At 42.7% G+C, this 23,326-nt stretch overlaps 1 protein-coding gene across 1 annotated transcript; it reads right to left on the minus strand.

Annotated features, from left to right (window-relative positions):
- Positions 1-2,022: 2,022 nt before the first annotated feature.
- On the minus strand, positions 2,023-23,113 carry LOC129694097 (zinc finger protein 239-like). Its single transcript, XM_055630824.1, has 2 exons — positions 23,080-23,113; positions 2,023-2,957 (listed from the first exon to the last, which is right to left on the minus strand). The coding sequence occupies exons 1-2, from the start codon at positions 23,111-23,113 to the stop codon at positions 2,047-2,049; spliced, it is 945 nt and encodes a 314-aa protein (XP_055486799.1). The 3' UTR covers positions 2,023-2,046.
- Positions 23,114-23,326: the final 213 nt, after the last annotated feature.

Genomic DNA, 23,326 nt, shown 5'->3' on the forward strand with positions numbered 1-23,326 from the left:
TATTGTATTGTACAACAACCTGGCCCTTAACTCCAAGAAGACCAAGGATTATCCTCAATAAGGATTGTATCATAATTGTATATAATAGTTTATTATGGATATATGTTTGTATTCTATTTATGGTGGTGGAACGTGTTTCCAGCTTCAGGTTCCTGGGGGTCAACATCTCCGATGACCTCTCTTGGACCCACAATACCTCAACTCTGGTCAAGAAGAATCATCAGCGTCTCTTCTTCCTGAGGAGACTGAAGAAGGCCCATCTGTCTCCTCAGATCCTGGTGAACTTCTACCGCTGCACCATCGAGAGCATCCTTACCAACTGCATCACAGTATGGTATGGCAACAGCTCTGTCTCCGACCGGAAGGCATTGCAGAGGGTGGTGAAAATTCCCCAACGCATCACCGGTTCCTCACTCCCCTCCATTGAGTCTGTCCAAAGCAAGCGTTGTCTGCGAAGGGCGCTCAGCATCGTCAAGGACTGCTCTCACCCCAACCACAATCTGTTTACCCTCCTACCATCCGGGAGGCGCTACAGGGCTCTCCATTGCCGGACTAGCAGGTCCAGGAACAGCTTCTTACCTGCTGCTGTTACATTACTCAACACTGTACCTCGGTGATTTCCCATCACCACCCCCCCCAGACACTCCTTCCACCAGGAAATAAATAATTGCACTACTATGACTGTGCTCGTAAATATATTTATTTATTGCTCATATTCTATGTCGCTCTTCTAGGGAGATGCTAACTGCATTTCGTTGTCTCTGTACTGTACACTGCACAATGACAATGACAATAAAGTTGAATGAATCTGAATCTGAATCTGAATTAACAGCATTATGAATGAACAGAATTATGAACTAACCCTATGTCACACACACAAACTGTTCACCCGCAACGTTGATTACACTGCGAGTCAGGTCGGGTCCGGTTACTGAAATGGACAACAAAATGCCCAGGTTCCGCTCCATTGGTACTACACGCCAGCCCATTGCATTTCACAGGAGTGGCCTATCTTTGGTAGGATTACCTGAAATTAGAGAAGTCAATGTTCATACCGCTGGTTGCAAACTGCCCAAGCGAAATATGAGGTGCTGCTCCTCCAATTTATGGTGGGCCTCACTCTGGCCATGGAAGAGGCCCAGGACAGAAAGGTAGCATTCAGAATGGGAGGGGGAGTTGAAGTGCTGAGCCACCGGGAGATCGGGTTGGTTAATGCGGACCGAGCGGAGGTGTTCGGTGTGTGTGGGTGAGTGTGTGTGTGTGCGAGCGAAAGTGTGTGTGTGAGAGAGAGAGCAAGAGAGAGAGGGTGTGTGTGCGTGCGTGTGAGACAGGGAGTGTGTGAGAGAGGGAGAGAATGCAGGAGTGTGTGAGAGAGGGAGTGTGAGAGAGGAGGGGGGCACGAGAGGGTGGAGTGGAGAGAATTTGTGTACGAGTGGGGGAGAGTGGATGGAGAGGGGAGAGAGGAATGTATATGTGCAGCTTTAAGGGACATTGGTCAGGTAGCATTTGGAGTATTGCATACAGTTCTGGTCACTCCATTACAGGACTGATGTGGAGGCTTTGGGGAAGGTGCAGAGATGGTTAACCAGAATGGATTAAAAACAAAGAACTGCAGATGCTGGTTTGCAAAAAAGGACACTAAATGTTGGAGTAACTCAGCGGGACAGGCAGCATCTCTGGAGAGAAGGAATGGGTGATTGAAGAAATAACCCGAAACGTTACCCATTCCTTTCAGCATTTTATGTCTACCTAAACAGCTCCTATCTATCCACGTGGCGGTGTGCCAACAGGCTGGAGGAGCGGGCAAAGGCCTTGCCACAGAGCGGGCAGGTGAAGGGGCGCTGGCCAGTGTGGACTCGCCGGTGCTCCAGCAGGTGGTCAAGGCGGGTGAAGCCCTTACCACAGGACGGGCAGGGGAAGGGACGCTCACTGCTGTGGGTACGCTGGTGCTGCCACAGGATGGACATGCGGGTGTAACCCTTGCCACACTCAGCGCACACAAAGGGTCTCCTTCTAGCTGTGTCCCGCAGCCCCCGTGCTCTCTTGTCACAGTGGGAGCAGCTGCTCGCCGGCGTGGGCCCGCCGGTGCTGCCGCAACCCCCGCGAACTGTCAAACCGCTCACCGCAGTACGGGCAGTCGTAGGGCTGGCCACTGGTGTGCACCCGCTGGTGAGACAGGGCATGGAAGACCATGGCAAAGCGCTCTTCACACAACAGGTTGGGGATGGGATGGTCGCCAGTGTGCACCCGCAGGTGGGACAGCAGCTTGGTGGAGCAGGTGAAGCCCTTGCCGCACTGGGCACAGGTGAAGGTGCGCTCGCTGGTGTGGGTGCGCTGGTGCAACAGCAGGCTATGGGACTGGTTGAAGCCCTTGCCGCACTGGGCACAGATGTAGAGGCGCTCACCGGTGTGGGTGTGCTGGTGCTCCAGCAGGGTGCCGGAGCGGGTGAAGCCCTTGCCGCTCTGGGCACAGGTGTAGGGGCGCTTGACAGTGTGGGTTCGCTGGTGCTCCAGCACATGACTAGACTGGGTGAAGCCCTTGCTGCACAGGGCGCAGGTGTAGGGGCGCCTGCCGGTGTGGATGCGCTGGTGGGAGGGCAGGTTGCTGAAGGAGGTGAAGCCCTTGCCGCTCTGGGTGCAGGTATAGGGGCGCTCCCCGATGTGAGGCGCAGGTGTTGCAGCAGGCTGCTGGAATGGGTGAAGTCCTTGCCTCACTGGGCACAGGTGTAGGGGCGCTCCCCTGTGTGGGTGTACCGGTGCTGCTTCAGCTCTGGCGACGACTTGAAGCCTTTGTCGCAGTCGGAGCAGGTGAAGGGCTGCTAACTGCTGTGCACCCTCTGGTGGTTCCTCAGCCCCGACAACTGGGCAAAGGTCTTGCTGCAGGTAGAGCAGCCATAGGGCATCACGCCCGTGTGACCCTGCCGGTGGATCTCCAGATCGCTCGGGCTCTCCCAGGCCTTACAACACATGTCACACTCATAACGCTTCTCCTTGTTGTGCCCCATCATGTGGTCCTCCACCGAAGCGCAGCCCCTCGAAGCTCAGCCCGCACACCGAGCAGATGGGGGTGTGGGGGCTCACCGGCACCCTGGCCGCCCTCAATGGCCGCTCACGTTCCCGTCTCTCCGTCCACAGCAGCGGCTCCTAAACCCTGCAGGAGAGGAACACAGAGGGTCAACAAGCTGGCAAACACGACATTACTAGCACATATCGGGTGCGTTCATGGCGGAGGAAACCGTTATATAATTCTGCGTGGCACAGTGGCGCAGCGGTACAGTTGCTGCCTCACCGCCAGAGACCCGGGGTCGATCCTGATTACGGGTGCTGTCTGTGCGGAGTTTGCACGTTCTCCCCTTGACCTGCGTGGGTTTTTACTTCGGGTTCTCCGGTTTGCTCCAACATTTCAAAGACGTTCAGGGTTGTAGACTAATCGGCCTCCGCAAAATTGATAAATTGTCCCTAATGTTCTTAGGATAGTGCTAGTGTACGTACGGGGTGATCGCTGGCCGGCGCGGGCTGAAAGACCTGTTTCCACGCTGCATCTTTAAACTAAACTAAACCAAAGAAGGGTCTCGACCCAAAATGTCCCTCCAGCAAATTCTCTCTGTCTCTCTCTCTGTCTGAAATACTGAATCTTATCCTGACATATATGTATATGTATATGTGTATGTAGTTTGTTTGTTTATACTATTCTTATAACAAATGTAAAGTACTTTGGCCAACGAGAGTTGTTTTTTTAAATGTGACTTGACTTGACTCAACCCTAAATGTCACCCAGCACATCGTCTCTCTCTGTCCACAATGTGCCATAGTCTTACAGCATGGAAACAGGCCCTTCATCCCAACATGTCCATACAAATCACGATGCCCCATCTATACTATTCTCATTTATCTGCATTTGACCCATATCCCTTTAAACCTTGTGTGTGCCAGTGTGGGTGAGTAAGTGTGTGTCTGTAAGGGTGTGTTTGTAAGGGTGTGTGCGTATGGGTGAGATTGTGTGTGTGATTGTGTGTGTGTGTGTGTGTGTGCCAGTGTGGGTGTGTGTGAGATTGTGTGTGTGTGTGTGTGTGTGTGTGGGTGTGTGTGTGTTTGTGCGTGCGTGTGTGGGTGTCTGTGTGTAAGGGTGTGTGTGTATAAGGGTGTGTGTGTGTGTGTGTGTGTGTGAGTGAGTGTGTGTGTGTGTGTAAGGGTGTGTGTGTGTGTAAGGGGGTGTGTGTGTGTGTGTAAGGGTGTGTGTGTGTGTAAGGGTGTGTGTGTGTAAGGGTGTGTGTAAGGGGGTGTGTGTGTGTGTAAGGGTGTGTGTGTGTCTAAGTGTGTGTGTGTGTGTGTATGTGTGTATAAGGGTGTGTGTGTGTGTAAGGGTGCGTGTGTGTGTTTGTGTAAGGGTGCAATTGCTCTGGAGACGATCCAGGGGCGATTTATGAATATATTGGCCGGGCTGGAATTTTTTTTCACTTTGAAGAAAGATTTGATAACTGGGATTGTATTCTCTGCAGCAACAGAGGTGAAGAAACTACTTAGTTGAGGTGAATAATATTATGAAAATAGGACCTGTTTTGCTTAACAAAGAGTGTAAGAAGGAACTGCAGATGGTGGTTTAAACTGAAGACAGACACTAAAAGCTGGAATAACTCAGCAGGCAGGCAGCATCTCTGGAGAGAAAGAATAGGTGATGGTTCGGGTTGAGACCTTCAGACTGAAGAGGCTGAAAACCAGCCATGAAACACAATGACTGGAGATGTGTGTTGTCCAATTAAGGGCAGAAATCAGAATCATGTGTTCATCTTTATTGACATGCACCATAATCAATATATCACAGAAAAAAATAATTTAATGAGGTGGCACGGTGGTGCAGCAGTAGAGTTGCTGCCTTACAGCACCACCGACCCAGATTTGATCCTGACTAGGGGTGCCGTCTGTACAGTGTTTGTGCATTCTCCTTATGACCACATGGTTTTGTCTGGATATTCTGGTTTCTCCCACATCGGAAAGAAGTGCAGGTTTGTAGGTTAATTGGCCTCTGTAAATTGTCCCTGGCGTGTAGAATACAACTGGTGTACGGTAGATTGCTGGTCGGTGAGGACTTGGTGGGCCGAAGGGCCTGTTTCCATATATATGTTTTACATATATATCTTAATTTCATTGAACAGTTGAATATGTGGCATTATTTTCATCTTGTTTCTATTGTCAAAGGGGAAGGTTGATTGATTTATTTGTGCAGAACAGTGATGGAAGTCTGACACCTCTTGCTTTGTTTCTATGTTTTTGTTTCTCCATATATATATATGCATAAAAGCATGAATAATCATCTGATTTCCATACATGAATATACTAAGGTCATTCATGTGCTGCACCTGTTGATCAGAGCCTGGCTCTACTGTGGAATGTTATTAGGAATGTAATTTAGCCTAACCTTATTCATACCTAATTCAATTTGAAGCTTAAATGTTGCATTCAAGTGTAAGTTAAAAGACTCGCTACTGTATGCACCAGATTGCACAATTTCAAGCTGAAAAATGCCAACCAGCGATCACCCTGTACACTGGCACTATCCTGGACACTAGGGATGTGTTACTACACTTACCTAATAGTTAAAGGCATGGATAGAGTGGATGTGGAGAGGATGTTTCCACCAGTAGGAGATTTTAGGAATAGAGGTCACAGCCTCAGATTTAAAGGACGTTCCTTTGCGAAGGAGATGAGGAGGAATTTCTTTAGTTAGACGATGGTGAATCAGTGGAATTCTTTGCCACAGGGAAGGCCAAGTCAATGGATATTTTTAAAGTAGAGACAGATAGATTCTTGATTAGTACAGTTGTCAGAGGTTATGGGGAGAAGGCAGGAGAATGTGGTTAGAAAGATCAGCTATGATTGAATGGCAGAGTAGCATTCATGGGCCGAATGGCCTAATTTTGTTCCTATCACATGACCTTTTAATCTTAGGACGATTTACAGTTTACAGAAGCCAATTAACCTCAAAAGCACCTGGAGAAAACCCACGTGGTCATTGGGAGAATGTACAAACTACATGCATACTCTATACAGACAACACATAGTCAGGATTGAACCCGGGTCTCTGGTAAGGCATCAAGTCTACTGATGCTCCACTGTCAGTGTGCGGTTTCCTCCATTTTGCTCCTTTGTGCAGATTAGCGGCTTAATTAGCCACAGTAAGTTGCCTTTGATATGTAAATAAATGGAAGAAGCTGGGGGGAGTTGATGATGTGGGGACCATAAAATGAGATTGGTGTAGGATTTTTGTAAATGGATGCTCGATGGTGCTCATAAATCTCCTAGCTGAAGTGTTTTAATTTAGTTTAGTTTAGAGATACAGGCCCTTCGGCCCACCGTGTCCGTGCCAACGAGCGATCCCCCGCATACTAACACTATCCGTCACACACTAGAGACAATTTACAATTGTACCAAGCCAATTAACCTACAAACCTGTGCTTATTTGGAGTATGGGCGGAAACCAGAGATCCCTGAGAAAACCCATGCAAGTCACAGGGGGAGCGTGCAAACTCCGTACAAACAGCACCCATGGTCAGCATTGAACCCGGGTAAGGCAGTAGCTCTACTGCTGCGCTACTATGCCACCCCAATATTGTATTGTCGTATTTCTCTATGACCTGCTACCTTCGAGAACGTCATTCCCTGCTATGTCAGGAATGGAACCAAATTGCACAGCGCAGGCTCCCACCAAAAATGTGATTATAGACAAATAATCTTGTTTTATTAATGCTTAGATTGTCAAAGAGATATAGGCATGCGGTAAGGAAACAGGCCCTTCAGCTCACCAAGTCTGGGACAACCACCAACTTCCACTTACATAATCCTATCTCAATCCTCGAAAATTTTAGGGAATGGGGTGTTCTTCTCCTTCATCATAGATGAGCCCCTCACCAGGGTCTCCTCAATATCCCAATGTTCCACACTTGCTCCCCCTCCTCCCAGTCGTAACAGGGACAGAGTCCCCGTGGTCCTCACCTTCCACCCTATCAGCCGTAACATACAACACATAATCATCCAACATTTTCACCACCTCCAATAGGATCCCACCACCAGCCACATCTTCCCATCTCCATCCCTTTCCACTATCCGCAGATACCGTTCCCTCCGTAACTCCTTGGTTAACTCATCCCTTCCCACAAACCACCCCCTCCCCAGGTACCTTCCACTGCAAGCGCAGGAGATGCAACACCTGTCCCTTTGTCTCCCCCCTCGACTCCGTCCAAGGACCCCAACAGTCTTTTCAGGTGATCCAGAGATTCACTAACACCTCTTCCAACGTCATCTACTGTATCTACTGTTCCAGGTGTGGACACCTATATATCGGCGAGACCAAACGCAGGCTTGGCGATCATTTCGCTGAACACCTCCGCTCAGTCCGCCTAGACCTACCTGATCACCCGTTGCTAAACACATTAACTCCCCCTCCCATTTCCAATCTGGCCTTTCTGTCCTGGGCCTCCCCCATTGTCAGAGTGAGGCCCAGCGCAAACTGGAGGAACTGAACCTCATATTTCGCTTGGGCAGCTTACACCCCAGCGGTATGAACATTGACTTCTCTAACTTCAATTAACCTTTGCTTTCCCTCTCTCTCCATCCCCTCCCCTACCAAGTTCACCCACCAGTCTTACTGACTCCAACTACATTCTATCTCTGTTTGCTTTGTTGCTGTGAATTTCCCCCAGCTAACATTGATCTGTTCCACATGTCCCTTGATCTCCATTCTTTTTATCCTGTTGTCACACGTTAAACTTCCTTGTCTATGTATCTCCCGCTCCCCTGACATCAATCTGAAGAAGAGTCTCGACTCGAAATGTGACCCATTCCTCCTCTCCATGATGCTGCCTGTCCCTTTTTGTGTCTATCTTCAGTTTAAACCAGCATCTGCAGTTCTCTCCTATACATTAATTCTCTTTTATTTTCCCCACTTCGTTATCCACTCTCCCCAGATTCTCCCATTCACCTACACACTGGAGAATGCCAATTAATCTAACACGCACACATTTAGGGTGTGGGATGGAAGCGGAAACCAGCACCCAGAGGAAACCCATGTGTAGGAAGGAACTGTAGGTGCTGATTTACACCAAAGTGCTGCAGTAACTCAGTAGGTCAGGCAGCATCTCTGGAGAGAAGTGTTAATATTGGCCAAATTAGTTATTAGAAAATAGAGGATCTTTGCATTTGCAAGGCCTGCTTGGTCTTTCTCTGAGAAAAACTACAAGCTGCGAGCGGGTGCCAGAAAGTTTAGGTCCTAGATTGATATGTCAGATAAGGTGAGGTCCAGATGTCCTCTTCATTGTTAAAATTCATGAGGACTCTGCAGAGAAGCTCAGAGGTGTAGCAAATGCATGATCAGGATTGGCCAGCTGCAGAGGGATTGTAAATACTGTTAATAATGTTGCAAGGTGTTTGTGCTGCTGTTTGATGATTGGCTGAAGTGTGAAACCTTGTTTGAGTTGTTTATAATACCTGGGAAAATGTTGCATTACTTGGTCGACTGACTTCCGACTGACTTGGTTTGTTGGGGCTGCTACCCCCATGTAGTTCTGCCCCACAGGGTCCTTCTTCTTCTTCTTGCAAATGAAACGTAAACCAAAGGAATAGTTAGATCTCAAGCCGGGTGTTGAGCAGCCAGTTTGGTGTCTCTGCATCAATGTCTGCCAGGCCCTGAGCTCCATTTGGTGAGTGGTAGAGCGGGCACCCAGAGATGACACGGATGGCTGTCTGTTGTTCTGCTCCGCATTCACAGGCTGGGCTCTGGCGGAGCCCCCATCTCCACACGCTGGCATTGAAACGCCCAATTCCAGTATCAAGGCTGTTGAGCTTCATCCATGCTCCTCCGGGGAGGTCTGACCCTGGACAGCTTTTATCTGGTGAAGAGATGTAGCTGTGTAATGCCTTCCACTCCTGTTACCACTTGGTGGCTATCCAGTGTGATTTTGTCCAGTTGGCTGGATGGATGCTAGGAGTTGTTTTCCTTGTGGAGCAAAGGGGTGACGGGACTTCAATCGGGGTGGCCTCTGCTCTCTGCTGATAGGCCCCATAAGGTCCGATGACTTATGAAAAGTGATCCCCACTAGTAGGTATGTTGCAAAGCGTGCCTGAAGCATCGCTGAAAATCTGTCCCAGCCCGTGTGCGCGATTTTGGCGCCGTTTAGAGGGGGCTGGTTTAAAACGCGATTTTCCCTAGGCTGTTCAAATCGAGAATGTTCAGCCTAGTTAATTATTAACGAAAAATCGCTGGAAGATTCCGTCGCTTTAGCTATTATTACTTTTAAGGGCTTTATCTAATTGTTATAGTAGTTTAAAAATTAACCTCTAAACCCGCAACCGCCGGCAACCGGCCGGATCTCATACAAGGGGACAATAGAAGGTAGGCTGTTTATTTTTACATTAAAAAGGGCTTCTTAAGATCCCTTTATACAAAGTTTAATGTTGCGAGTAGCTAATTTTGGGCCCATTATATCCCGCAGTATTTTTCTGGGCATTTGGGGCACAAATCTACCGCAATGTGAACGTTCTAAACCAGCGCGTTCACAGGATCTCACTAGAAAGCTGATTTAAATTGACTTTAATTTACAGCAATTGAACACTAAATTCCTTCCATTTGGCCTATAAATTAATGTAAATGAGATTTAAAAATCATGTTTTATTGTGAATTATTTGTGAATATTATTTGGACACTTAGGCTATTTAAAAATGTTAATCATTTATTAAGAAATGGATAGATGTTTAGATCTAGTAATTGAAGTTTGAAATTAGCTACAATTGGGTAACTAACTAATTATATGCTTTAATTTCAGGTTATCCAAGTAAGATTATTTTATATTTGTTTCAGAATGTCCAATCTATGATAACTGAAAATTCCATTCAGTTCTCTAAATTTTTAAGAAAGTTATGGGCTTTTGACTGTCCACGATCACAGCTTTTTTTGTTATGACCATAGAAAATCAATAGGGAACAAGATGCTAATTTGCGAGTATGAAAATGGCCATAACTTTTTAAATAATTGAGATATGAAAGTGAATTAGGTGTAAAATTAAACTTCTTTTTATGCTTTATCTGATGGGATAAATTACAGACTTGATTTTTAAAATCTCAAAATTTTGTAACATTGCTACCACTAGGATCTTCTGGAGGGGCGCTTGGGACTGCGTGAACTTTTGGACGTGTCCGCTTGCTGGGCTGAAGGGCTCGGACAAGAAGAGACCAAACGGAAACCTTGGGTGGGGCGCAAAGTCTCCAGAGGTTTCCGTTCAGGTTTCCTAAGCGGGACAGGGGCATTAGATACACTGATGTTTTTTTAAATTTATATTTATTAGAAGTAAGTACAGTAATGTGGCACGGAGGTGCCTAATATATATTGGCATGTTACATTTTATGTAAAGCTTCATTTTTTAAAATAATAAAAGAGAGAAAGAGAGAATAGATAATAAAAAATAGAAAAACGTGTGATGTATGGTGTGTGAAAAGGAAAAGGGAGGAAAGAGAGAAAATGAGAAAAAAAAAGAGAAAAAAAAGGAGAGAGAAAGAGAAAGAGTAGAAAGTAGGAGATTATAGGAGATAGGTATTTATATTCTTGACCATCCTTCACCCAGTCCTGAAACAATTGTTTTTTACGATTTTGTTGCACCATATGCTTCCAAGAAGTCGATAAATGGAGACCACCTTGTTAAGAATTGGTCTGGTTTATCCATTAGGAGGAATCGCATTTCTTCAAGATGTGCTGTATCCAACATGTTAAAAATCCACATTTTAAGCATTGGTATGGGTGTATTTTTCCAAAATTTAAGTTTTTTTGCCATTATTAACCCATGATTAAAAAATGAATTTTGAAATGTGTTCAATTTGTTCCCGTCTCCCGTTACTTCAAGTATAATCATTTCAGTGTTAGGCTTAATTTTTATCTTGAATAATTTTGTAAATATTTCAAAGATATCGCTCCAGAATTTATGAAGTTTTATGCAGGAAACAAAAGAGTGTGTTATAGTGGTATTTTGAGATAAACATTTATCACAAATGGGAGAAATATTTGGATAAAATTGATTCAGTCTAGTTTTTGAATTATAGAATCTATGTAAAATTTTAAATTGAATTAAGTTATGTCTTACATTCATCGAACATTTGTGTATATATATCAAATACTTTTCCCATGTTTCTTTCGTGATTTTTATCATTAATTCTCATTCCCAATCTTCTCTAAGTGCCTCTGTCGATGGTAGTTCTATATATAAAATACTATTATATAAATATGATATTCACTATTGGCGTTAACACTGATAGGTTTCTTAATTTTAAAGTTAATTTTATTTGTTTCCAAATTCTTATTGTATTATGATTAATTGGGTTATTCTTATATATTGTGTTGTTCAGTTTTATCGGGGAGAAGAGGATCGCTCCTATATTACAAGGAGAACAATCCTCTTTCTCCATTCTTATTCATTCTGTCTGTTGGGAAGAGCTGTCCAACCAATAAATTATATTCTTAATATGCACTGCCCAATAATAATACAAAAAGTTTGGAAGTGAAAGTCCCCCAGCGTCTTTGAGTTTACACAGGGGTTTTCTTTGAATTCTATGGGATCTATAGTCCCAAATAAAGTTGGTAATATTAGAGTCTAATTTTTTGATATAGCAAATATTTTGGTATTTATAATGGTATAGATTGAAATAGGTATAATATTTGTGGTTAAAAAAAAATCATTTTTATAGTGTTTATTCAGCCTATTAATGACAACGGGAGCGTTTTCCAGAATTTAATCAACATGTTCAGTTTATTTAATAATGACATAAAATTAGCATTACATAATGATTTGTATTTTCTAGTAATTTGGATACCCAAATACTTAAAGTTTTCTGTTCCAATTTTAAAGGTGAATTTTAATGTGCCGATTCTTGAGGCTTTAACGTCATGATTTCACTTTTTATTCAGATTTATTGTGTATCCTGAAAAAGACCAAATTCCTCTATAATATTTAATAAATTTGGAATGCTCATTTGTGAATTTGTAATATATAGAAGTATATCGTCTGCGTATAATGAGATTTTATTATTTGAGTCCTTAGTATTATATCCGTGAATATTCGGATGAATTCTTATATTTTCAGCCAAAGGCTCCATGATAAGGGCAAATAGCAGGGGTGATAATGCACATCTCTGCCTATTGCCCCTCGATAATTGAAATTTTGGAGATAACATATTATTAGTTAATATTCTTGCCGTTGGTTTGTGATATAATAATTTTACCCATACATTAAAATTCTCTCCCAAATTAAATTTTTGCAGCACTTTGTATATATCTTCTTCCGTTTTATGTGAGTACATTATATTAAACAAGCGCCTCAAATTATTAAATTATTATCTTTTAGGTATAAACCCCGTTTGATCTGGATTTATCAATTTACTAATGTATTTACTCAATCTTCTTGCTAAGGTCTTTGCTAACATTTTCTGATCTGTATTTAAAAGTGATATAGCTTTGTATGAGCCCGGTTCTTCTAAATCTTTATCTTTTTTTGGTATAAGCGTAATAGTTGATTCAGCTAAAGTTTCTGGTAGTTTATTTTCTTTAAAAGCGTGAGTATATAATTTAAGTAAACGTAGAGCCGTTATCTCGTGAAATCTTTTGTAAAATTCATTACTAAATTAATCTGGTCCAGGCGTCTTACCATTTCTCAATGATTTTATTGTTTCTCCTATTTCTTCAAGTGCAATCTGAGCTTGTTCTGAGAGGTCAAGTTTTGGAAGATTACAGTTATCTAAAAAATTTATAATTTTACTATCTTCTATTTTAGTTTTAGATGTATATAGATTTTGATAAAATTGAGCAAATCTTTTATTAATATCCTTAGGTAATGTTAGTAATTCACCTTTCTCTGATTTAGTGCATTAAACCTCCAGAAAGATTTTTTACCCGGCATTCCCTCAAATTTTAAAAGAAAAGTCAACAGGGAATGATCAGAAATAATACTATTGTGGTATTTAGGATTGATCGTGTATGGAATTAATTTTGTATCCACTAAGAAATAAGCAATTCGTGAATAAGTTTTATGTACCGAGGAGTAAAATGAATATTCCCTTCCAGTTGGATTAGCAGTTCTCCATACATCTGTTATATTAGTATTTTTTATATATGTATTTAGAAGTTCACTAGTCTTAGATTTTAAGTTACCCCTCCTTTGTTTTAGTGATTTATTTAAATATGGGTCTAAAACGCAATTGAAATCCCCCCCTATTAATTCATTTTGGTAATTATACTCTGATATTATATCCAGAAGTTTATTAAAAAATTGGGGGTTATCAAAATTCGGAGCGTAAATATTTATGTCAATGGGGTGGAGTAAATTTCTCCCGAAACTATAATATCTTCCCTCTTTATCTGATATAGTATTCTTTAATTTAAATGGTATACCTTTTCGAATGATAATAGCCATACCTCTAGCTTTAGAAGTAAATGAAGAATAATAAGTTTGACCTATCCAGTTTGCCTTCAATCTCATCTGTGTTTGTTGTTTCATATGTGTTTCCTGCAAAAAGGTTATGTCCGAATTTAATGATTTTAATTGGTTCATCTTGGCACCCCTAATATTTCAGTTGCAGAATGTAATTCCTCCGTTCTTTATTTGTCTATCGTCTTGCATTATACATTAGTTTGGTATTTTTGATTCATATGGTCCAACCAAATACCTCAGAACTCTGGGTGTTGGTGGTCGTCCCGAACTTTTAGAAGTATTTTGCATCTCCTTCCTCTATTATACCGTAATTTAAAAAAAAGAAAGCATGTGTTGTGATATTAATTTTTTTAAATAACATAAGAGTTATGGTAGTGATTTAAAAAAAAAGGTGATATTAAGGTATCTAAGAGAAGATACCTTAAAAACAAAAAGCCACCTAAGGTGGGGAAAAATGTGTAGACTTCCGTTGTTGATGTTGTACATTGAGCTCCGTCCCTTTAACAGAGTATCGTAAAAGGCTGCGGGCCATTTTCATATTCTTTTAAAATTTATCCAACCAGAGCAGATAAAAACAGAAAAGACTTCAGAAAGAGAGGGAAAAAAAACAAAAAACAAAACAAAAACATATGTTCAATTCTATATGTATTTCCAATTTATCTAGCATTAATCTGTTCTAAACGTTACCATATGTAAGTTATACCTTATACACCCGAAGTTATTACATTATATCCCAGTCTTTATCTTAAGTACACGCAGGTTCCAAGGGGTTAAAAAGAGCCAAGCATCTGGCTCTTTTCCAAGTGTATGATGCTCCTCCCTCCTTCACACACGGTTATATTATGTTAGTATTATTATGAACATTTTCGTTAATTACTGTATATTAGTATATATCATCAATTTTAGTTCATTTCCTTTAAACTATGTTAAATTATTTAATAAGATACACTGTTGTAACAGTGGTTTGAATCGACTGTATAGGAACATAGTTTGATTGGGACTGTTATTATAATTAGAGTCCGACTCGTGGCTGTTCAACTAGGAGTTCGTACCCTTCCGATCGCTGTATCAAGCGGGTTGTTCTGTTGGTTGAAAACAGCATGACAAGGGATTAAACTATACTGTGATTTGTTCTTGAAACTGTGCAGTAAACAAATGTGATATTAGACGAATGCTTGTAATTTATATTGGAATATGTTTTTGCATGATAGTAATCAGTTGTATAGTTTCTTGTCTAAGTACGATTTTGCTTGCATGTTTTGAGCTTATTTGGCAGCGTTTAGACTAAAGTGTTTTGAGTGTGGGAGATTGTTGCTGAAGAGTGTGTTTGATTGCTCACTGAAGCACCTTAATTTGGTCGACCAAAGACTGTTTTGGAATTGTTTACAGGTTGAAAGCTCCGTGTTGTGAATTGTGCAAAATTGTTCGGTTACCCGCTTGAAAGGATTGATTGTGCTGTGAAAAGTGCAAGACTGTTGACACGCTACAGAGCTTTTGGCATCTGTTCGTTAGCGAGTTTGATAAATGTAGTGATTGCGAGAGAATTGTGAATTGTTAAGGAGGTGTGTGAATTGCTTAGGAGTTTGTTTCCATTGTCTGCAAATATGGGAAATCAAGTTGTGTGAAATATGACTGAAGATTCCAAAAGTCCTTTGCAATTAATATGCATTGAATTTCCACAAAAAGCTGAGAGATTGAGAAACTTTTAGGGAGCATTGAATAAGTGTTTAGGGGATGAATTATGGCCCAAGGGAGACATTAGAACATTGAAGGGAATAAATATATAGAACAATTTATATATAAATATATAGAATAAATATATAGAACAAATTATTTGGCAATATAGTGACAGTGAGGTAGCAAAGAAGTTAATAGGATTGTGGAGAATATACTATGTGACGCGGAAGGCAAATAAAGAGGTTATAAGAATGGCAAATTGGAAGAGAGCAACTTCAAGGCTTGGATCTATCCGAGCTGAAAGATACTGAGGTCTAACAACCTCTGGGTACCTTGAGAAAGGAGCAGTAATATGCTAGGGAGCAGGACCTGGGAAGTGGGAAATCTTCCGAAGGGATACTGGCACCAGCAGATCTTGAATTTAAGGACCTGGTGTGTGGCATTGACCTTAAACGGGAAGAAGATGACTATGACTAAGTCCAGAACAAGGGGTCACAGTTTAAGGATAAGGGGGAAATCTTTTAGGACCGAGATGAGGAAAACCTTTTTCACACAGAGAGTGCTGAATCTCTGGAAGGTAGGCAGAAGGTAGTTGAGGCCAGTTCATTGGCTATATTTAAGAGGGAGTTAGATGTGGCCCTTGTGGCTAAAGGTATGGAGAGAAGGCAGGAACAGGATACTGAGTTGGATGATCAGCCATGATCATATTGAATGGTGGTGCAGGCTCAAAGGGCCGAATGGCCTACTCCTGCACCTATTTTCTATGTTTCTATGTTTCTATGTTTCTATTTGAAGAGGTGAGAAAGTATTCTAATTAGAGGTTCACAGCCTTCCCTTTATTCTTCTCGCATTCCTAGTACTTCAGCTATACCTTGTTTAGCTTGTGAACACAACACACATTTGGATTCGGCAACACCTTTAACTCCACCTACTGAATTGACACCAAAGCTCGCTTCATCAACAGTAGTGTCGCTGGACGGGATTCTTTAACCCTGATTACATCATTAATGATAGATAGTTCGGTAGCTCACGGAACCAGAAGGAAAGTTATGCCCCTGTCCCACTTAGGAAACCTGAACGGAAACCTCTGGAGACTTTGCGCCCCACCCAAGGTTTCCGTGCGGTTCCCGGCGGTTGCAGGTGGTTGCAGGTAGTGGAAGCAGGTAGGGAGACTGACAAAAACCTCCTGGAACCTCCGGGAACCGCACGGAAACCTTGGATGGGGCGCAAAGTCTCCAGAGGTTTCCATTCAGGTTTCCTAAGTGGGACAGGGGCATATGAATAGAGCCAGTATTCACGGATAAGAGCTTTGAAGGGATAATACAACATCCGAAGTGCCTGCGAGCCTGTGCTGAGATTAATTAGATGGGCAGCGGGGGATAATCAGGAGTTGTTTGAAAGGTACCGTGATTCCCTTAGTGAGGAGGAAAGTGCCTCTGAGGGTGAGACAATAGCTGGAGATACTAAAACAGATCCCGATATAGCAAATATTATGAGAGCAGAGCAAATAACCTGTTGGCAGTTCCCAGTTAGGAAAGTGCCTACCCCAACTTTTGATCCGGTTAGTGCAGCGGATGCAAATAATCCCCGCACGACAGATGCCCACATCCCATGGAAGCCCAATGAGATGATGACAGTGTTAGGCAAGATCCCTAACAGAAAGAAGTCACCTGCTTCCTTTGTAGATTACTTGAGAACTACAATGCATGGATACTATGTAGACTCCCAAGACCCATGGGATGTGATACAACGGACAATTACTCCAACACAACACATCAGATTTCTAGCAGCCTTAAGGGGCTGTACCACTGCGGCGACCTAATCTGCGAGTTTAGAAGAGTTTGCCGTCGACTCAAACGCACAGCATGGTCGACATGTGGTCCTAGGAGGCACTGGAACTCTCCTTCATGCTCGAGAGAAGTTCCCGCAAACTCACAGCCTCAGTTTGTTCAAGGAAAATTTTACAGCATGTTGAAAATGTTTCCGCGAGTAAACATTGGTTTGCATGGTTCTTTTGAACTCGTAGTGCAGTGGAGTGGGGTCTCTATTTAGCTGCAGGCAGTCGAGGGAAGCCGTAGGCAATGTCCTATGCTGACCAGGCATTTTAATTGGCTCATTGGAGTTTTCAGCACCAAGGAAAACTGACTGGTAAGTTAAATGCCCGTTAAACTTTATTAAAAGCTGGCTGCCTTCTTAAAAGTGTCTCCACTACTTCTCCCCCCCCCCCCCCCCCCCCCTTCTCTCCCCTTCTCCCCCCCCCCCCCCCCCCCCCCCCCACCTCCACGCCCAAATTCTAAATACTACGTATAACAATTTATAACCAATTGCAAATTTGACGCTCTACCAGGAAATCGTAGGACATGGTTATTGTGTTACACAAAAAAGCTGGAGAAACTCAGCGGGTGCAGCAGCATCTATGGAGCGAAGGAAATAGGCAACGTTTCGGGCCGAAACCCTTCTTCAGACGATGTTATTGGCAGTGTTATTGGAATGACTTTAAAACCTAGCACTTAACAATGGCTTACCAGAATAGCATGGGATCTATTTCAGAAATAATTGACAATGTTGATTTAGGCACTACATAAATTAACTTGATACCGTTTCATGTCTCACCCCCAGAAAAAGTCATAAATGGGACAGGACTATTTAATGGTCATCAAGGAGAGGTTAGACCCTGAGAGATATCAGGAATTGTGGTGTCAATCTGACAGTGAAAGAATACCCTGGGAACATAAGATGATAGTACAAAAATAATAAGGTAGATTAAAATTTAAATATCAAGTCTCCCTCCAAGATGCTAACCACCTAGAGAAAAAGAACCATTATTGCCTATGGGGCTGTTCAAGATATTATAGAAGGATTACATCAAATTAGAGGCGGTTTCATGGTTATAGGTACATGTTTGTCAAAGTCAATGCATTCCGCTGGTGGATCAAAACTTGTCCAACCCTTGATAATAAAGTGGCAATTGTTTTCAAGGAGTTAAAGAGAAATTATCCCAAGATTTGGCATTCTTATTCGTCTTAGTTTAGATAATGATCCACATCATATTAGAACAAACTAATATATATTATGCAAACAGCTGGAGATCCAGCAGCAATTGTATTGTGAGTATCGATCACAGGCTGCTGGATTTGTAGATCAAACTGTTGAAACTAAAATTGACTAAATTAGAGGCAAGACTGAAATTGGTTTGATTAAAATTACTTCCCATAGATTTGTTTCAAATAGGAGTCATGCCTGTGGGGAAATCTAGACTTGGCCCAGCTGAAATCATTATGATAGACCCTAAAGAATGCCCTAGAATCAAAATGCAATGAACGTAATCAACTTACATCATGTAACTGTGGAGATGACCGACTACATTCTAGCTTTGACTCTAGTGTTGAGAGAGTTATGTTGTAGAGGAAGAGCAGCATATAGTGAGAGGCCTTTTGTTGAAGGAGGAAGGGAGGAATGCATGGGTACATCTCCGCCGCTGTAAGAGTACCAGTGGGAGTATGGACTGCTAACTTACTTTATTCCAGATTCTTTCAGAAACTTCATACTCTACAGTGGATTAAGCACAGATGAATTATCAAGATGGATGGAGGGGATTTGCGCCCATGAAAACTCGGGAGGTGAAGATCCATCAGACGGAAATCATGCTGCTACACCCACGCAAATTCGGGCTTGATGAAATTCTGGGGAAATACATCAACATCTTTTTGTTAAGATATCTGTTAGAATAAAGCAGTCACAATTGTATTATGGTTATCATTAATGATGAGTTATCATTATGATAAAATGGAGGAATGTTAATATTGGCCAAATTAGAGTTATTATAAAAATAACTGCTTAGAGGCCTGCTTGATTTTATCTGTGAAAAGCTACAAGCTGCGAGCCAGTGCCAGACAGTTTAGGTCCTAGATTGATATGTCAGATAAGGTGAAAATTCATGAGGACTCTGCAGAGAAGCTCTGAGGTATTGCAAATGCATGATCAGGATTGGCCAGCTGCAGATAGGTTGTAAATACTGTTAATTATGTTGCAAGGTGTTTGTGCTGCTGTTTGATGATTGGTTGAAGTGTGAAACCTTGTTTGAGTTGTTTATAATACCTGGGAAAATGTTGCATTACTTGGTCAACTGACTTCCTTCCAGAAGCTTCTGTAGAAGCATTGTAATGGGGTACTTTGTAATTGGGTTGGGGAAGTGTCATTTACTGCTCGATATGTGTGATTGGTGCTCGATATGTGTGATTGGTTTGTAGGGTCTGCCACCCCCATGTAGTTCTGTCCCACAGGGTCCGATGACCTATAAGAGGTGATCCCCATGAGGATCATTGTTGATCTTTTGGAGGGGCGCTTGGGACTGCATGACCTTTAGGAGGTGCCTGCTTGTACGAGGCTGAAGGGCTTGAACAAGCAGTGACAAGGATCGGACCCGCGGTGGTTAGATATTGTATAGGGAGTTTGTTATTGTTTCAAAAAATAAAGTTTAGTGATCCAGTGCTTGACTCAGTGTTTTACTGAACTAGACTAAGGGGGATTAGCTCTAGGAGCATAATTACAGAAGGAACGGGTGATGTTTCGGGTTTGGACCCTCCTTCAGGCTGAGAGTCAGGGGAGAGGGAGACTAGAGATTTGTGGAAGGATAAGATGTGAAAATAACAGATCAAAGCAGATGATGATCAAGAAAATGTAGAATGGTTCATTGTTGGCTGAGGGGAAGGTGATACAAGGCATACAGAGAGTAAGTTTTATCAGGAGGACAGTGAAACTAGACTGAGAACCCGGGTGGGGAGGGACAGAGAAAGCAAGGGTTACTTGATGTTAGAGAAATCAACATTCATGCTTGACTAATCATGCTCGATTAATCTTCTGGAAATATTTGAGGATATAATGAGGAAAATGGACAAGGGAGAGACAGTGGATGTAGTGTACCTGGACTTTCAGAAAGCCTTTGATAAGGTCCCACATAGGACATTAGTGGGTTAGAGTGGGCAGATGCAGTATAACGTGGATAAATGTGAGGTTATTTTGGAGGTAAGAACAGGAAGGTAGATTATTATATGAATGATGTCAGGGGAAAAGGGGAAGTACAACAAGACCTGGGTGGCCTTGTACATCAGTCACTGAAAGTAAGCATGCAGGTACAGCCGGCAGTGGAGAAAGCTAATGGCATGATAGCCTTCATAACAAGAGGAGTATTAAAGAGGTCCTTCTGCAGTTGTACAAGGACCTAGTGAGACCACACCTGGAGTATTGTGTGCAGTTTTGGTCTGCTCATTTGAGGAAGGTCTTTCTTGGTATTGAGGGAGTGCAGCATAGGTTCACAAGGTTAATTCCCAGGATAGCGGGACTGTCATATGATGAAAGAATGGAACTGGGCTTGTTTTCACTGGAATTTTGGATGAGAGGATATCTTATAGAAACATATAAAATTATTAAGGGATTGGACACATATGCAGGGAACATGTTCCCGATGTTGGGGGAGTCCAGAACCATGGGCCACAGTTTTTGAATAAGGGGTAGACCATTTAGAACTGAGATGAGGAAAATCTTTTTCACCCAGAGGGTTGGGAATTTGTGGAATTCTCCGCCTCAGAAGGCAGTGGAGGCCGATTCACTGAATGAATTTAAAAGAGTTGGATAGAGCTCTTTGGGCAAGCGGAATCAAGGGGATATGGGGAGAAGACAGGAACAGGGTACTGATCGTGGATGTTCAGCCATGATCACATTGAATGGTGGTGCTGGCCCGAAGGGCCGAATGGCCTACTACTACACCTGTCTATGTATCTATGAACTGCACACAATACTCGGAATGTGTCCTAACCAAAGTCAGAAAGTCACTCAGCACGGAAACAGATCCTTCAGCCCAACATGCTCATGCTGACCAACCTACCCTATCTAAACTAGTCCCACCTGTCCACATTTGGCATATATCTCACAAAACCTTTTCTATTCTGTCCAAATGTCATTTAAATGTTGGTGTAGTACCTGCCACAACTCCCTCCTCTGGCAGCTTGTTCCATATACCCAACATAACTACGTGGATAAGTCCTATAAAGCTGCAAGATTATTAGCTGAATCCCATGACCGATGAAGACACCACTCTTTACCACTCTATCTACGTGTGTTGTCAATTTCTACAAGCCGTGGACTTGGACCACAGCATCCCTTTGTACATCAATGTTGTTAAGGGTCTTGCCATTAACTACATACTTTAGTCTTACATTCAACCTCCCAACATGCAATACTTCATACTTGGAATTGCACTTATTTTGGATTGAATTACACTTGCTTAGATAAGGTGGATGAACTCAGGGCATGGATAGGTACAGGCGACTTGGATGTTGCAGCCATTACAGAAATTGTATATAATTGTCAACTTAAAGTTCCAGGGTACAGGTGCTACAGGAGATATAGAGGTGGGGAGGAGGTACTGATTAAGGAGAATGTCACCGGAGTAGTCCAAGATGACATTACTGATGGTTCATCCAATGAGGCCAGATGGATGGAGCTGAGAACATGCTGCCTGTCCTGCTGAGTTACTCCAGCATTTTGTGTCTATCTTCAGGACATGCATGTTCCTGTTAGAGTGGGGCTAACCAGGTGGATGTAAGGAGGCTTGTTTGACAAACAAAAATGAGGCTCTGTTCTGGAAAAAGAAGGCAACATGTGACAGGAATAGGTCACTGGATTCAAGTGCATCCCTGGAGGAGTTTGGGGAACTGAGGAACAGACTTAAGGAGGACATCAGAAGGGCTACAAGGGGACAGGAGTTAGTGCTGGCAGATAATATTAAGGGAAATCCACATAAATGTTATGTACATCAAGAGAAAGAGGGTGAATAGATAGAGAATAGAGCCTCTTAGAAATCAAAGCAGTTATCTCTGTGTGGAGGCAAAGGAGATGGCTGTGGTCCTTAATGAGTAGTTCTCCTGTGTGTTTACTGTGGGGAAAGATGTGAAGACTGGGGAACTTGCAACATTTAATGGAAGTTTCTTGAGGACAGTAAATATTACAGTTGAGGGTTCAGCATGGTCTTGTACGTGGGAGATTGTGTCTCACAAATCGGATTGAGTTTTTTGAAGAAAATCAAGAGAGTTTATTGTCATGTGTCCCAGAAAGGACAATGAAATTCTTGCTTGCTGCAGCACAACATAGTATTGTAGGCATGAATACAGATCAGATTAGTGTGTCCATAAACAATAGAATATATATATACACACACATATATAAACAGATAAAGCGCAATAGGCTGTTTTAGTTCAGAATTTGTTTGAAGTTGTGTTTAATGGTCTGATGGCTGTGGGGAAGAGGCTGTTCCTGAACCTGGATGTTGCAGATTTCAGGCTCCTGTACTTTCTACCTGATGGCAGTGGAGAGATGAGTGTGTGGCCAGGATGGTGTGGGTCCTTGATGATACTGCCAGCCTTTTTGAGGCAGCGACTGCGATAGATTCCCTCAATGGTAGGGAGGTCAGAGCTGATGATTGACTGGGCAGTGTTTACAACTTTTTGCAGCCTTTTCCACTCCTGGGCGCTCAGGTTGCCGAACCAAGCCACGATGCAACCGGTCAGCATGCTCTCTCCTGTGCACCTGTAGAAGTTCGAGAGAGTCCTCCTTAAGATACTGATTCTCCGTAATCTTCTCAGGAAGTAGAGGCGCTAATGTGCTTTCTTTATAATTACATCAGTGTTCTGGGACCACGAGAGATCTTCGGAAATATGCACGCCCAGGAATTTGAAGGTCTTGACCCTTTTCACCATCGACCTGTTGATATAAACGGGACTGTGGGTCCCCATCCTACCCCTGCCGAAGTCTACAATCAGTTCCTTGGTTTTGCTGGTGTTGAACTAACTAAAAAAGGTTGATGAGGGCAAAGCCATAGACATTGTCCACATGGACCATCAAGACATTTGTAAAGGGCCTGACCCACTTGGCCATCATTTACGTGACACGCTGGTAGTGACTGTCGCATGCGTCATCATGCGTCCGCACAGCCGTCTGGAGCGCGTGACGTCATTTGAATACCCAGTTTATGATATTTACCCAGATTATGATATTTATGGTGATTTTCTAAAATGTTCCAGATCCTTGAGTGGTGTTAACAAATGGAAAAACTGTAGATGTAATGCCCCCTATTCAAAAAACAGAGCTGTGGGAAGGAACTGCAGATGCTGGTTTACATTGAAGATAGA

The sequence above is a fragment of the Leucoraja erinacea genome, unplaced genomic scaffold (genome assembly GCF_028641065.1).
Source record: "Leucoraja erinacea ecotype New England unplaced genomic scaffold, Leri_hhj_1 Leri_540S, whole genome shotgun sequence".
In the NCBI taxonomy this organism is placed as follows: Eukaryota; Metazoa; Chordata; class Chondrichthyes; order Rajiformes; family Rajidae; genus Leucoraja; species Leucoraja erinaceus.

What these genes read in the sequence shown, in the direction of transcription:
- LOC129694097 (XM_055630824.1), bottom strand. Translation starts at nt 23,113, where the DNA reads ATGACGCATGCGACAGTCACTACCAGCGTGTCAC. An exon ending in AGTCACTACCAGCGTGTCAC is followed by an intron (nt 2,958 to 23,079) that starts GTAAATGATGGC and finishes ATGTGTTGTAAG; the next exon opens with GCCTGGGAGAGCCCGAGCGA.